General features: G+C 43.1%; 1 protein-coding gene across 1 annotated transcript in view; it reads right to left on the reverse strand.

Moving 5' to 3' along the window:
- The window catches only part of LOC124034621 (protein O-mannosyl-transferase TMTC2-like), a 182,535-nt gene extending 167,098 nt beyond the window's left edge, over positions 1-15,437 (reverse strand). The window contains exon 1 of the mRNA XM_046348038.1: positions 14,996-15,437. Within this exon, the coding sequence (XP_046203994.1) occupies positions 14,996-15,078 (83 nt within the window). The 5' untranslated portion in view covers positions 15,079-15,437. The remainder of the gene's footprint in view (positions 1-14,995) is intronic.
- Between the last annotated feature and the right edge of the window lie 1,721 nt (positions 15,438-17,158).

Consider the following 17,158-nt stretch of genomic DNA (forward strand, 5'->3'; position numbering starts at 1 on the left):
GTAAACAATTGTTGGAAAAATTACTTGTTTCATTCACAAAGTAGATGTCCTAACCGACTTGCCAAAACTATAGTTTGTTATCAAGAAATTTGTGGAGTGTTTGAAAAACGAGTTTTAATGACTCCAATCTAAGTGTATGTACATTTCCGACTTCAACTGTATATGTGATTCTATACAAATGTAAGCAAGGTTTAAAATTATTATGTTTTAGTCAAATGTTATATCTGTTTGAGGTTATTGTGGTCAATTTGCAGTCTACATATTATTTTCAATTAAGTTCCGGCCCCCTTACCATCTGCTAAAGAAAAAAATCAGCTCACGACTGAATCTTGTTGATGATCCCTACACTACACCAAACCTTTACTGCGGGGGGCCTCTCTTCAGATATTGTGGAGAGTGTGCTGCAAGGGTTCTACTCTTTGACCAAGCTTCATGTGTTCTTTTGGCAGCTTAATTACTTATGTCACATTACTGTGTCGCACCGTTTCATTTTTTGCAATGCTGCCCATGTGAAGGATTTTCGTGCTGGTTGATCAAATCTTCTGTTCAATCTTAAATGTCTAAAATGATTATGAGTAGGCTGTGTGTGTGTGTGTGTGTGTGTGTGTGTGTGTGTGTGTGTGTGTGTGTGTGTGTGTGTGTGTGTGTGTGTGTGTGTGTGTGTGTGTGTCAAGGGGCTGGTGAGGGCACCACATGATACATTTGGAGAGATAATCTGTTGGCTATAATTAAATAGCCAGCAAAGAGATTGGAAAAAAGCAAAGAGGGCGCAGATTAAACTCTTGTGTAGCATGTTTCAAGTTCATCTTTAATGCTGTCCACCAAAGAGCAGTAAACCCGACAACTACATAAGGCCCATCTCATTTCTGTGGATGCCTGTAGGATGATCACAAAGCATCCTGCTTCATTTAGGAGCATTGACTGTTATGCTGTCGGTCTCTGCACAGGGTCTTTCATGAACCGGTGGGCAGTGACTGATCAGACCAACCCACACTCACCCTATTCCTACTGCAACTCACACATGACAATCATCTGCCAAGGCAATCACAGAGGCAGCAGAATGGGCCAAGTCTATCCAATTTCTCCAATGGCCGATACCAGTCAGCTCCAGCAATCAAAGCCATGGGGAGTTTGATTCCTTCAACCTCTCGACCTTCTCCATGCTGCATCAGCTGATGCAGCTCATCACAAATAGCTGGAGACAGAGGGAGGGTAAGACCTCTATCTTAAGTCCTATGTCTAGACACCATCTGGACCATGGTGGTTATGGCTATATGCTGGCATCTCTGCAACACCTTCATTATGTTAAATGCCATCAATAATTAATTAAAAGTCCAAAGATCATTTACTTGCAATGGATAAGTACTTGACATGTTGCACTACTGTTTTGAATGAACCTACAGTGATACATTTTTTATGTTTTAATTTTATTTCACCTTTATTTAACCAGGTAGGCCTGTTGAGAACAAGTTCTCATTTACAACTGCGACCTGGCCAAGATAGAGCAAAGCAGTTTGACACAAACAACACAGAGTTACACATGGAATAAACACTAACCTCATTGCAACTCCCCTCCAAGTCTCCGACCACTACCTTGTATCCTTTTCCCTCTCGCTCTCATCCAACACTTCCCACACTGCCCCTACTCGGATGGTATCGCGCCGTCCCAACCTCTCCCCCGCTACTCTCTCCTCTTCCATCCTATCATCTCTTCCCTCTGCTCAAACCTTCTCCAACCTATCTCCTGATTCTGCCTCCTCAACCCTCCTCTCCTCCCTTTCTGCATCCTTTGACTCTCTATGTCCCCTATCCTCCAGGCCGGCTCGGTCCTCCCCTCCCGCTCCGTGGCTCGACGACTCATTGCGAGCTCACAGAACAGGGCTCCGGGCAGCCGAGCGGAAATGGAGGAAAACTCGCCTCCCTGCAGACCTGGCATCCTTTCACTCCCTCCTCTCTACATTTTCCTCCTCTGTCTCTGCTGCTAAAGCCACTTTCTACCACTCTAAATTCCAAGCATCTGCCTCTAACCCTAGGAAGCTCTTTGCCACCTTCTCCTCCCTCCTGAATCCTCCCCCCCCCTCCTCCCTCTCTGCAGATGACTTCGTCAACCATTTTGAAAAGAAGGTCGACGACATCCGATCCTCGTTTGCTAAGTCAAACGACACCACTGGTTCTGCTCACACTGCCCTACCCTGTGCTCTAACCTCTTTCTCCCCTCTCTCTCCAGATGAAATCTTGCGTCTTGTGACGGCCGGCCACCCAACAACCTGCCCGCTTGACCCTATCCCCTCCTCTCTTCTCCAGACCATTTCCGGAGACCTTCTCCCTTACCTCACCTCGCTCATCAACTCATCCCTGACCGCTGGCTATGTCCCTTCCGTCTTCAAGAGAGCGAGAGTTGCACCCCTTCTGAAAAAACCTACACTCGATCCCTCCGATGTCAACAACTACAGACCAGTATCCGTTCTTTCTTTTCTCTCCAAAACTCTTGAACGTGCCGTCCTTGGCCAGCTCTCCCGCTATCTCTCTCAGAATGACCTTCTTGATCCAAATCAGTCAGGTTTCAAGACTAGTCATTCAACTGAGACTGCTCTTCTCTGTATCACGGAGGCGCTCCGCACCGCTAAAGCTAACTCTCTCTCCTCTGCTCTCATCCTTCTAGACCTATCGGCTGCCTTCGATACTGTGAACCATCAGATCCTCCTCTCCACCCTCTCCGAGTTGGGCATCTCCGGCGCGGCCCACGCTTGGATTGCGTCCTACCTGACAGGTCGCTCCTACCAGGTGGCGTGGCGAGAATCTGTCTCCTCACCACGCGCTCTCACCACTGGTGTCCCCCAGGGCTCTGTTCTAGGCCCTCTCCTATTCTCGCTATACACCAAGTCACTTGGCTCTGTCATAACCTCACATGGTCTCTCCTATCATTGCTATGCAGATGACACACAATTAATCTTCTCCTTTCCCCCTTCTGATGACCAGGTGGCGAATCGCATCTCTGCATGTCTGGCAGACATATCAGTGTGGATGACGGATCACCACCTCAAGCTGAACCTCGGCAAGACGGAGCTGCTCTTCCTCCCGGGGAAGGACTGCCCGTTCCATGATCTCGCCATCACGGTTGACAACTCCATTGTGTCCTCCTCCCAGAGCGCTAAGAACCTTGGCGTGATCCTGGACAACACCCTGTCGTTCTCAACTAACATCAAGGCGGTGGCCATTCCTGTAGGTTCATGCTCTACAACATCTGCAGAGTACGACCCTGCCTCACACAGGAAGCGGCGCAGGTCCTAATCCAGGCACTTGTCATCTCCCGTCTGGATTACTGCAACTCGCTGTTGGCTGGGCTCCCTGCCTGTGCCATTAAACCCCTACAACTCATCCAGAACGCCGCAGCCCGTCTGGTGTTCAACCTTCCCAAGTTCTCTCATGTCACCCCGCTCCTCCGCTCTCTCCACTGGCTTCCAGTTGAAGCTCGCATCCGCTACAAGACCATGGTGCTTGCCTACGGAGCTGTGAGGGGAACGGCACCTCAGTACCTCCAGGCTCTGATCAGGCCCTACACCCAAACAAGGGCACTGCGTTCATCCACCTCTGGCCTGCTCGCCTCCCTACCACTGAGGAAGTACAGTTCCCGCTCAGCTCAGTCAAAACTGTTCGCTACTCTGGCCCCCCAATGGTGGAACAAACTCCCTCACGACGCCAGGACAGCGGAGTCAATCACCACCTTCCGGAGACACCTGGAACCCCACCTCTTTAAGGAATACCTAGGATAGGATAAAGTAATCCTTCTCACCCCCCTTAAAAGATTTAGATGCACTATTGTAAAGTGGCTGTTCCACTGGATGTCATAAGGTGAATGCACCAATTTGTAAGTCGCTCTGGATAAGAGCATCTGCTAAATGACTTAAATGTAAATGTAAAACAAACGTACAATCAATAACACAATAGAAAAGTCTATAAACAGTGTGTGCAAATGTAGTACGTGTAGGGAGGTAAAGCAATAAATAGGCCATAGTGGCGAAATATCTACAATTTAGCAAGTAAACACTGGAGTGATATATGTACAGAAGATGAATGTAGAGATACTGGGATATGTAAGGTTACAGAGGATATGTAAGGATATGTAACTTTGAAATGATGTAAAAAATATATAATATGTTATTACAGAGCAGATACCTCCCCAAAAGGTTATTACTCTTCACAACGCCCTTGATTTTTCAAACCAAATCCAGTTTTGATCACCTGAAGCAGTGCTTAGACAGTGAGAGCTCAGAGGGATTATGACTGAGAAAGTTCACCTCAGCGCAGCAGGGTCACACCAGATCGCCCAGTGGGAGCTGCCATCACATGTAATAATGCTGACAGTCACTGAGAGAGGCAGTGACCCAGAAAAGAAGGGCAGTAAAAAATACCCCTTAGTTAGTTAACAGTGTTGCTGTGTGACGTGCAACCCCAAACCCTCCCTCCTTTCCTGTCATTCCACGTTGAGCCTGATTATGTGCTGTAAAGTGCATCAACACAACACATTCTCATGTTCAAACATGGAATATTGAACAAATGTTTCCACGTGTTATGCGATTCGATTGTTCATTTCAATGGAAACTCATTGCATGTATTTGAGCTATTCTTGCTTCCACAGCTCAAGAATGTGGACTGAGGGCCAGTGCCTTTAAATTAAGTCAGTTTGTCAAGTGAAATACCAAGGTCTCCTCAAATCGTATTCAGAAGTTATTGGCAGTTAGGAAAATGTGCATCGTATCTAGCCAACTGTTTCCCATGACCTAAAAGTGAACTGATCGTATCCAAGGCTAAAATGTTTCAAGTAATTATGTGGGTTTGTGGGAAACTGAAGCAATGCACAACATACTGCAACCTCTTATTAATAGTATTTTTAGCAACAAATATTGAAAGCTTTTTAGACTCGCATTTGTGGCGAGAGTGAAAATAACATCTTCATGTCTGCTGGAATATACAGTTATGAAGTGAAGTCAACCCATGTATCTTTGATCAGAACTGTGCTGATCTTTTTAGACTGTAGATGAGAAATTGTATGTCTGATCACAATTGAAACCAACTTCTAAGCATTTGCATTAAGGGAACAAAAACTGCATAACTCAATAACTGGAAGTCGCAAGAGATAATAGTAATAATAATAGAATGGAAGGACATTGTATTGTATGGTAAACCATTGAAATAAGAGAACATTTCAAAACTCTTCAGTCTCAATGACCTTCAAAGAAATCTCAAAGCACATGGAAAAATAACAGGTGTCAATGTGTGAACAATACAAGGGACTCCTCTCACATGGACCTCTTAGATGGCTTCATCGCTCAGACTATCTGACATCTGGCAAACACTGACATCGCCATCCTGATTGCACTGAACATGTTCCTCTTGACTCCACCTCAAACCCGAGGGCACAGGGGAGAAAAACCCTCAACGCTTCGCAAATGTGACCATCTGGCGGCGGCCGACGGAAGATTAGAGCGGGAGGTCCTGCACGCCTTGTCTGCCGTCCGTGTATCCACCCCACTCTGGATGCTTCCACTAATTACAGGGCACAGGGAGAGACTGAGGGAGATATACTCAGACTGTTAGGTTGACGCCCTTGGGTTCTTGGGCTCGTTACATTACCACTGCGCTGGGGCTGGGGCGGGCTGGGGTTGGGCTGGTCCATTCTATCCCGCTAGATGGACACTACAGGCAGGGCTGGAGCAAAGCAGAGCAGAGCCCAGACAGCAGTACCACAGAAACCCAACCAGGGCCAGCTAAGGCTATTTACAGGGCTCAAGCAACCTTACACGGACAGACAACTCAGGAGGGGGAGAGTAGATAGGTCATAGGTCATACTCACACACACAGACTAACAACATTTCTACAAAAACTATCTGCATTGACCCTTCTGTTTTAGTTTTTATTTCTACACTGACATTATGCACACTACACACACTCAGATACCAACACACACACACACTTCATTTTCTCACACACACATAACACGCACACATATTCATACTGAGTCTACACACACACTAACATACAATCATAATTTACGCTGCTGCTACTGTTTATCATATATCCTGATGAGTAGTCACTTTACCCCCATACATATCTACCCCTACTACTCCAGTATCCCTGCACATTGTAAATATTGTATTGGCACTGACCCTGGAACTGCCTCTGTATATAGCTTACTGACCCTGGAACTGCGCCTGTATATGCTACTGACCCTGGAACTGCACCTGTATATAGCTTACTGCCCCTGTATACAACTTACTGACCTTAGAACTGCCCCTGTATATAGCTTACTGAACCTGGAACTGCACCTGTATATAGCTTACTGCCCCTGGAACTGACCCTGTATATAGCTTACTGACCCTTGAACTGACCCTGTATATAGCTTACTGACCCTGGAACTGCACCTGTATATAGCTTACTGACCCTTGAACTGACCCTGTATATAGCATACTGACCCTGGAACTGCACCTGTATATAGCTTACTGCCCCTGTATACAGCTTACTGACCTTAGAACTGCCCCTGTATATAGCTTACTGAACCTGGAACTGCACCTGTATATAGCTTACTGACCCTAGAACTGACCCTGTATATAGCTTACTGACCCTGGAACTGCACCTGTATATAGCTTACTGACCCTAGAACTGACCCTGTATATAGCTTACTGAACCTGGAACTGCACCTGTATATAGCTTACTGCCCCTGTATACAGCTTACTGACCTTAGAACTGCCCCTGTATATAGCTTACTGAACCTGGAACTGCACCTGTAAATAGCTTACTGACCCTAGAACTGACCCTGTATATAGCTTACTGACCCTAGAACTGACCCTGTATATAGCTTACTGACCCTAAAACTGACCCTGTATATAGCTTACTGACCCTGGAACTGACCCTGTATGTAGCTTACTGACCATGGAACTGACCCTGTATATAGCTTACTGACCCTGGAACTGCGTCTGTATATAGCTTACTGACTCTGGAACTGACCCTGTATATAGCTTACTGACCCTATATATGGCTTACTGGCCCTGGAACTGACCCCGTATATAGCTTACTGAACTTGGAACTGCACCTGTATATAGCTTACTGACCCTGGAACTGACCCTGTATATAGCTTACTGACCCTGGAACTGACCCTGTATATAGCTTACTGACCCTGGAACTGACCCTGTATATAGCTTACTGACCCTGGAACTGACCCTGTATATAGCTTACTGACCCTGGAACTGCCCCTGTACATAGCTTACTGAACCTGGAACTGACCCTGTATATGCTACTGACCCTGGAACTGCACCTGTATATAGCTTACTGCCCCTGTATACAGCTTACTGACCTTAGAACTGCCCATGTATATAGCTTACTGAACCTGGAACTGCACCTGTAAATAGCTTATTAACCCTAGAACGGACCCTTTATATAGCTTACTGACCCTGGAACTGCACCTGTATATAGCTTACTAACCTTAGAACTGACCCTGTATATAGCTTACTGACCCTATATATAGCTTACTGAACCAGGAACTGCACCTGTATATAGCTTACTGACCCTAGAACTGGCCCTGTATATAGCTTACTAACCCTAGAACTGACCCTGTGTATAGCTTACTGACCCTAGATCTGACCCTGAATATAGCTTACTGACCCTGGAACTGCGTCTGTATATAGCTTACTGACCCTGGAACTGCATCTGTATATAGCTTACTGACCCTGTATATAGCTTACTGACCCTGGAACTGACCCTGTATATCAAATCAAATCAAATCAAATCAAATTTATTTAGATAGCTTACTGAACCTGGAACTAAAACCCCAAACAGCAAACAATGCCCTGTATATAGCTTACTGACCCTAGAACTGGCCCTGTATATAGCTTACTGACCCTGGAACTGCCCCTGTACATAGCTTACTGAACCTGGAACTGACCCTGTATATAGCTTACTGACCCTGGAACTGACCCTGTATATAGCTTACTGACCCTGGAACTGACCCTGTATGTAGCTTACTGACCCTAGAACTGACTCTGTATATAGCTTACTGACCCTGGAACTGCGTCTGTATATAGCTTACTGACCCTGGAACTGACCCTGTATATAGCTTACTGACCCTATATATGGCTTACTGGCCCTGGAACTGACCCTGTATATAGCTTACTGACCCTAGAACTGACCCCGTATATAGCTTACTGAACTTGGAACTGCACCTGTATATAGCTTACTGACCCTGGAACTGACCCTGTATATAGCTTACTGACCCTGGAACTGACCCTGTATATAGCTTACTGACCCTGGAACTGACCCTGTATATAGCTTACTGACCCTGGAACTGACCCTGTATGTAGCTTACTGACCCTGGAACTGCCCCTGTACATAGCTTACTGAACCTGGAACTGACCCTGTATATGCTACTGACCCTGGAACTGACCCTGTATATAGCTTACAGAACCTGGAACTGACCCTGTATATAGCTTACTGACCCTGGAACTGCCCCTGTACATAGCTTACTGAACCTGGAACTGACCCTGTATATGCTACTGACCCTGGAACTGACCCTGTATATAGCTTACAGAACCTGGAACTGACCCTGTATATAGCTTACTGACCCTGGAACTGACCCTGTATGTAGCTTACTGACCCTGGAACTACCCCTGTACATAGCTTACTGAACCTGGAACTGACCCTGTATATGCTACTGACCCTGGAACTGCACCTGTATATAGAACTGCCCCTGTATACAGCTTACTGACCTTAGAACTGCCCATGTATATAGCTTAATGAACCTGGAACTGCACCTGTAAATAGCTTATTAACCCTAGAACGGACCCTTTATATAGCTTACTGACCCTGGAACTGCACCTGTATATAGCTTACTAACCCTAGAACTGACCCTGTATATAGCTTACTGACCCTATATATAGCTTACTGAACCAGGAACTGCACCTGTATATAGCTTACTGACCCTAGAACTGGCCCTGTATATAGCTTACTAATCCTAGAACTGACCCTGTGTATAGCTTACTGACCCTAGATCTGACCCTGTATATAGCTTACTGACCCTGGAACTGACCCTGTATATAGCTTACTGACCCTGGAACTGACCCTGTATATAGCTTACTGACCCTGGAACTGACCCTGTATATAGCTTACTGACCCTGGAACTGCGTCTGTATATAGCTTACTGACCCTGGAACTGCGTCTGTATATAGCTTACTGACCCTGAAACTGCATCTGTATATAGCTTACTGACCCTGTATATAGCTTACTGACCCTGTATATAGCTTACTGAACCTGGAACTGACCCCTGTATATAGCTTACTGACCCTAGAACTGGCCCTGTATATAGCTTACTGACCCTGGAACTGCCCCTGTACATAGCTTACTGAACCTGGAACTGCCCCTGTATATAGCTTACTGACCCTAGAACTGCCCCTGTATTTTGCTTACTGACCCTGGAACTGACCCTGTATATAGCTTACTGACCCTGGAACTGACCCTGTATATAGCTTACTGACCCTGGAACTGCCCCTGTACATAGCTTACTGAACCTGGAACTGCCCCTGTATATAGCTTACTGACCCTAGAACTGCCCCTGTATTTTGATTACTGACCCTAGAACTTACCCTGTATATAGCTTACTGAACTTGGAACTGCACCTGTATATAGCTTACTGAACCTAGCTACTGACCCTGTATATGGCAGAGGTTGTTAATTGACAGAAAGCTACATAATGACGTGTCATCAAACATAGTGATTCATTATAGTTTGAGCCACTCAACCACTCCTTAATGCGATACGTGGAAGAAACCATGTCAAGGTTTATTTATAACAGATTACTGGACAGGCAGGAACTATGGACCATGAATCCATTCTGAACATTAAGTAACAACATGTTGGGGGAAGAAATGATTCATCCTACCTCTAAGCAGTGCTTTATATCTGTAAAAATAGGATTGTAATTATATTCCACATATCCCTACTTTATCATTTAAAAGTCTAGAAATTTCGGTATTCCACTGCTTCTCCCCAACCGAAGAAGCCTTGTGTGTCAATGACCTGAAGCATTTGGCACTCTGGCCATCAAGTCCCAGACCACATCATCCGACTGCAGTGCTACATGCTTTGACTGCATTCCCCTGTCAGGCCACAGCAACGCTCAGGAAGGCTCTGTCCTCAATAACAAACTATGTGTGTCATTCACACATTTATATACATCACCATCCTAACAAGATAACATTTTAGCTGAGAAAGAGAAGTGTACCATGCAGCATTGTTGAAGAAGAGCAAGGCATTTCATACTAGCCATGACAAGAGATACAATGCATTCGGAAAGTATTCAGACCCCTTGACTTTTTCCACATTTTGTTACGTTACAGCCTTATTCTTAAATTGATTAAATATTTTTTCCCTCATCAATGTGCACACATTACCCCATAATGACAAAGCAAAAACAGGAAAAACAGACCCTTTGCTCAGTACTTTGTTGGGCCAGTATCCCGGAATCGCCTCTTCACTGTTTTGCGGGTACTATTTAACGAAGCTGCCAGTTGAGGACTTGTGAGGCGTCTGGTTCTCAAACTAGACACTCTAATGTACTTGTCCTCTTGCTCAGTTGTGCACCGGGGCCTCCCACTCCTCTTTCTATTCTGGTTAGAGACAGTTTGCGCTGTTCTGAGACGGGAGTAGTACACAGCGTTGTACGAGATCTTCAGTTTCTTGGCAATTTCTTGCATGGAATAGCCTTCATTTCTCAGAACAAGAATAGACTGACGAGTTTCAGAAGAAAGTTCTTCGTTTCTGGCCATTTTGAGCCTGTAATCGAACCCACAAATGCTGATGCTCCAGATACTCACGAGTCTAAAGAAGGACAGTTTTATTGCTTCTTTAATCAAAACAACAGTTTTCAGCTGTGCTAACATAATTGCAAAAGGGTTTTCTAATGATCAATTAGCCTTTTAAAAATAATAAACTTGGATTACCTAACACAACATGCCATTGGAACACAGGAGTGATGGTTGCGGATAATGGGCCTCTGTACGCCTATGTAGATATTCCATTAAAAAATCAGCTGTTTCCAGCTGTAATTTAAAACATTAGCAATGTCTCCACTGTATTTATGATCAATTTGATGTTATTTTAATGGACAAAAAAATGTATTTTCTTTCAAAACAAAAGACATTCTAAGTGACCCCAAACCTTTGAACAGTAGTATATGTAAATAAGGTTTTTCTGCAGAAATGTCTAAAAACCTGTTTTCTCTTAGTCATTATAGGATATTGTGTGTAGATTGAGGATTTTTTGTAACGTTAAAAAAATGTGGGAAAAGTCAAGGGGTCAAGTCACGGGGTCTGAATACTTTCCGAAGATAATGTAACTCAAACAATATAGTGATACTCTAACTCTTATGTACCATAAGGGTATATATAGTACTTTCAGATCAACGCTCTCATTTCATCATTAAATTGTCAACAATATTTCAGAGAAGAGCGTGTAGGTGTAGGTCTAGGACTTCTGAAAAATAGAAATCTCTATATCTGTTTTCTAAGAAGACATTAAGTTGATCAACTCCCTCATGGCTGACGCAGGAGAACAGTTTTATTTTCCTACTCCTGTCCTCCACATTTCCCTTTGATTCAGTTCAGTATCATCCAAACAAAATCACGGATGTTTTTGCAACATAAATCCAAATCAGCAACAATAATGCTGATGATGCAGCTAATGCCAAAGCCATGTTCACAAAACCTGCAGAGTGCAGACCCTTTCTTTTCCTGCAGGGTCATACATCAAACGCATCTGGACAGGTTCATAGCAATTCAGAGAATGAAATTGGGCAATATTTTTCTCCTGACACAAACCTATTCACTCCTATTGGTGGTAAAGGTCTCAGGATTATAGCTATAGACAGAGATATGAACAACACGTATGACATATGACTCACTATGTTGTCATCCAGGTGTCAAGGCTCTGTGTGATAATGATGACCGTGCCCAGATGGAGAACTCCCAGAAGTAATTCTGACATCACATAATGGAGTAATTGTCCACTCCTCAAGGATGGGCTGTTTGTGCAGGGAGTTGGGTGTGGTGGTGGTGGTGAAAGCATTGACAGAAGAAAGCCTTGTGAGGCCCCTCCATTCCTCCATAGAAAAGTATCTTTGGTGCTAGGCTAGCAAACACATTGCACAAAACGTGTAGTTACGGTGTTGTTAACTTAGACCGTGACGAGTTACAATTAATAACAACTGGTATGTGGCAGGTGACTTAAATTAACCAGTAAAACCAGTGACCTTTCATCAGGTTTTTCCTACAGAGATCTGACTCAGCAAACCCTACATTCATTAAAGCAGGCAGAGTACTCCATTCTTGTAGGCGCTATTTTCTCAAGAATACAACTGAAAGTAACAAGAACAGTATAATGATGTATTCCTGAGCAACAAGACTCCAAGAGCAGATGGATGTGAAATCCTCATGTGGCATGCTGTCAGCCACCCTTGGTACTCCTGGCCATGCTCAATGCACAACTTACACATTGGATTTCAACTTTTAATCATTAAATATTTCAATCAAAGCAGTTTCTCAACTCGTGTACAAAATTGCTTTCTGAATTTCGAGAGGAGGATGTATTACACATTGAGACAAAATATCCATATTTGATTCCTTGCCATTTAGAATTTAAGAAATTCTGTTGTTAAGTGCACAACTACATGTAGCCTAAAGGTATAGATAACAGATTGTCATGTTAGAAGGTGCAAACCAATTTGCATTGAAATCAAATATTATTCTAAAGAGGGGTATCCAATCCGATAAGATCCTTATTAGACAGTTTTAAGGTTTATGGTTTAAATTCAGTTCTCCCCAAAAAGTGAGCTCACGGTTTGATAAAGATAAAGCTTCTTATTCACACATATGATATCAGCCATCAGTAAGCCCCTTTCCCCATCATTATACCACATCAGCTTCTTCTCCAGGCAAATCACATGTTAACAAGTCAGGATACCACCTCACTAATGACTACTAATTACATACTGTACAAGCCTGAACAAAACGCCAGCGCTAAAAAGAGATAGGATAGTTAGTATGTGATATCTCAGAAACAAATTGCAGTTGATATGGTTTGGGCTACAGCACAGTAAAAGAGTGGGTTTGTCATAAGATAAGACTATTATTACAATGGCCATTAGTTTAAAATTGAGGATATTATATTCACATGGGGGTGCGTGCTACGCACACACACACTACTACCTAAGGCTGAAATGTAGAATGTGTACACTGACACATCTCAGTGGTCCTGCAGCAGTCAGTGGTAGCCTTAACCCTCTCCACATTGTAGCCACTCCCAGGAAGATTTATGAAAACTGAACACCACTGCTGTCACATGAGTGATGGTGTGTCCCGAGCACAAAGTACAAAGGCTTATACTCCTGTATAAGTTTATGACTCCATCACAAAAATGTAGGCTATAAGATTACAATGAAACTTTGGCCGTTGGTTCGAATACATGAGCCAACGAGGTGAAAAATCTGCCGATGTACCCTTGGGCAAGGCACTTAACCCTAATTCGCTCCAGTGGCGCCGCACTACTATGGCTGACCCTGTAAAACAACACATTTCAGTGTGCCTATCTGGTGTATGTGGGGGGGGGGATTTAATTAAAAAAACATCAACACACCACTTGGCATGAGTGCAGTAGATTTACGCTCACTGAACAGCATCCCCAGGCTACATTTTAATGGTCTCAATGCATCCATAGAAACAGTAGCACTTATACTAATAACTTAATTTCCTATCGGCCATAGCTGTCCAAATACATAACAATGATGGCTCTAATTCTGCATGTATCAAACCTTTTATAAGCAGTTAGGCTATTGACCAAATGATTGAAGTGTATATATATATATATATATATATATATATATATATATATATATATATACATTAGCATCCGCATTACAGTATAAGCCTCCTATGTAGTACACTGCATTACTTGCTTATCATAGACCACCAGGTTAGTTTTAAAAACCTGGTGTACATTTAGACATCAGGCATTACAAGTTAAAACATTATATTTAAAATATTAATCAATCAATTAATAAATCAACCAAGCTAATATACTGAGGCCATAGCGGGTTAATTGCCCAGCAGTAGGTCTATAGCAGTAAGAAGTTGGTAAAAGAAAAGTGCTTAGGTTTTGTGTTAAGATCTTCATTCCTTACAGATACTTAAATCTGTTTGGCACAATACATTCTCAGGCCCGGGAGAAATATTGTTTCCCTGGAGGCAGATACATTTTCACGGTGCAGCCCAGACTGAGCTGAACGCATCTCTACTTTTAAGACCGTTGCTTTTCAATGGAGCATGAACCACTTGAGAATTGATCAATGTTTTAATCTGCCTAATAAAGCACGCTGTTTTTAAGACGTCCTGTTGCCTATTTAAAACAAGGTTGGCTTATTTAATTTGTTTATGATCATCAGTCATTATTGTCTGTTAGAATAATGATATTCATTAAATATGATTCACCTGTTTCTCGGGACGGTACAGCACCTAACAAATACGACTGGTTCACACGTAATTTGAAAAGACTTGGTCATGATAACGGTTTTATTTTAGTGATGTGCCATGGACATGGTGATTATGGAATACAACGTATCAAATTACTCCCATAATCATTTGGTAGCGTTAGGTTAATTTCGCCTGCAATAATGTATTATCGTCTCAGGATTCAAACTTTATGCAGTGACACTGTACTGGCAAGCTATACCTGATGTTTACCAAGACCTTGCCGCCAACACGGAGCTGACAGAAGTCACCCTCCCTCGGCCCACCATTCCTTACGCTACCGCGAAATGTTGTATAGAAATGTAAACACGTTTCCTACTATGCAAAGCAATAAACTACCATTATGCAAAACCATTGTGTTGTATGACAATATGGGCAGAACAGCAATGCCATCGGAGGCGGGCGTCATCTGTCATGCAATCATGTACCTGTCATCGTAGCAGAAATCAGCGCCCAGAGTGTTGACATAGAGGACCAAAGCCACAGCGCTGCACACGAATTCTGCAATCATTTCTCAAAAAAGAAAACAAGAAAAGAAAACGAAGAACAGTGGAGATAGATCTCAAATCCGATCTCTATTCTCTCTCTCCGTCTTTGTCAAGAAGTCTCTACGAAAACAGAAATTCCAATTCCCCATCCTCGCAAAGTGTTGAAAGTGGATAATCCAGGCATCCTCCTTCTAACCCATTTTGAGCTCGAGGAGGGCAGTTTTTATCCGACACGAAATAGAGCAAAACGGCCAGCATTTACGGTTTCTGTAACTGCATTTGCACGCCTTTCCTACAAGACTGCTCCTATGATGCATAGTGAGTGGTCCGCTGGATAAACGTCGTGATTGAGCCGCGTGTGGTTCAAAGGATATTCTGCGCATGTGCGAAGCCCCTCCTCCCAACAGTGAATAGAAGAAAGGATGCTAATGACTTGAGGATTAGGTTTGACTGCATGGTGATGGCACACCTCTTGATTGCGAACCGCTGGTATCCCCCGTAGCCTTCTATGTGTATTCTAGCCGTGATTATATAGCACATTATGAGTGTGAATATGCCATTCTTGGTTTAAAGGAACAGTGACACCGGTCGCGCGTGTTTTTTCCAACCTCTGGGGAGCTCTTTGTATACACAGCATAGTCGCATAATCTGGTTTTAAACGAGCAGTAGGCTATAAACAGTACTTGGTTAGGGCCACACTGCGCCAGGCATACAAACACTAGGTTTGATCTACCCTCTGCTGAAACCATTTTTTTTACATAAATATAATTTGAAACTAATTTAATAGAACTACTGACCTACAAGGATACAAAATATGAGTTATTCAGGCTTCAAATGTCTGTTGATTACTGGATTATAAAATCTGAAATGGCATAATGGTTGTTGTTCATTACTCTTAAATAACCAATCAACAGACATTTGATTAGAGACTAAGGATTGTATGTCAGAAATGAGAATGTGAAATGACAGGTGTCTTCTCCAAAGTGTTACGACACGTTAACCCTGTAGTAAATATTCCATTGAGGCTTGTCTTCAGAGGCAAAACACTCCACTTAAATTGCAATAAACCTGAGACAGAAAAAATAGTCCAATAAAAAAAGAACAAACCATATTCTAAGCAGACTAAACTCCACTCCATGTTGAACGAAGTTTCTGATTAGACTACTCTACCAACGGAGTGGAGCAGAGACAAGACGTTGTGGAATCCAGCTCGACTACATCGATTCACCCAAGATCAATACTTTAAAAACGCCAGCATTGTACCTGTGTTTGTCCTTAGTATTTGCGTGCCTTTCTTTATTTCCATACTTTTTCAATAAACATCAATCAAATACAACCACCAACATCAGAAACGTCCTTCACCATGGAGTGGAGTTTATTCTGCTACCTCAGGAGATCATTTGAAGTTCAATTGTGTTAAAGAAATCTACGGCAGAGAAATGATATGACCGCCTGGGGGGGTAAAAATATTTCCAGGAGAAATAGGTGTAATATCCGAATGACCTATTACTATCCATAATGTACAACGTGGTTATAAAACACTTATAATAGATCCATTCCTTTAGTATGAATCAGGCGGGTGTGTCTTTACAGCAATCATTTACTTTTGTGGCCATTGCAGGCTACTACGACGAGTGCTTCCATTGGTCTTTGAAAACATCCAGTAGAGGGCTCACACAGCAAGAAGAGCAACACTGACTGTTCTCAGCAACAGGGAGTCAAACTTTGAAGCAATGCAGCACAGTCATTCTTCCAACTGTATCAAGTGTTTTACACGAAAGCAAGTGTTTTCAATATGCACTATTGGAATAATATAACCATTTGAGTGTTTGGATATGGAGAGATTGAGATGAAGTAGGGGGAACAGATGAGAAAAACTAAAAACAGAATCAATCTCTGTGCTCCATAGTGTGATCCATAGTCGAAGAGGCCAGTATGGTACACTGCACTTAGGCGCTTGAGCAATGGAGAAAACAGAGCATTCAAAATAGAAGTGCAAATGTCTTTTTTTTGCACTCCCACTTTCTTACCCAAAAAGTATCATGATCCATTGGGTAATTTGCCATTTTCAATGATTAGTAATGTTTTGAGCTAGTCTGCATT

Source organism: Oncorhynchus gorbuscha, linkage group LG01 (genome assembly GCF_021184085.1).
Source record: "Oncorhynchus gorbuscha isolate QuinsamMale2020 ecotype Even-year linkage group LG01, OgorEven_v1.0, whole genome shotgun sequence".
Classification (NCBI taxonomy): Eukaryota; Metazoa; Chordata; class Actinopteri; order Salmoniformes; family Salmonidae; genus Oncorhynchus; species Oncorhynchus gorbuscha.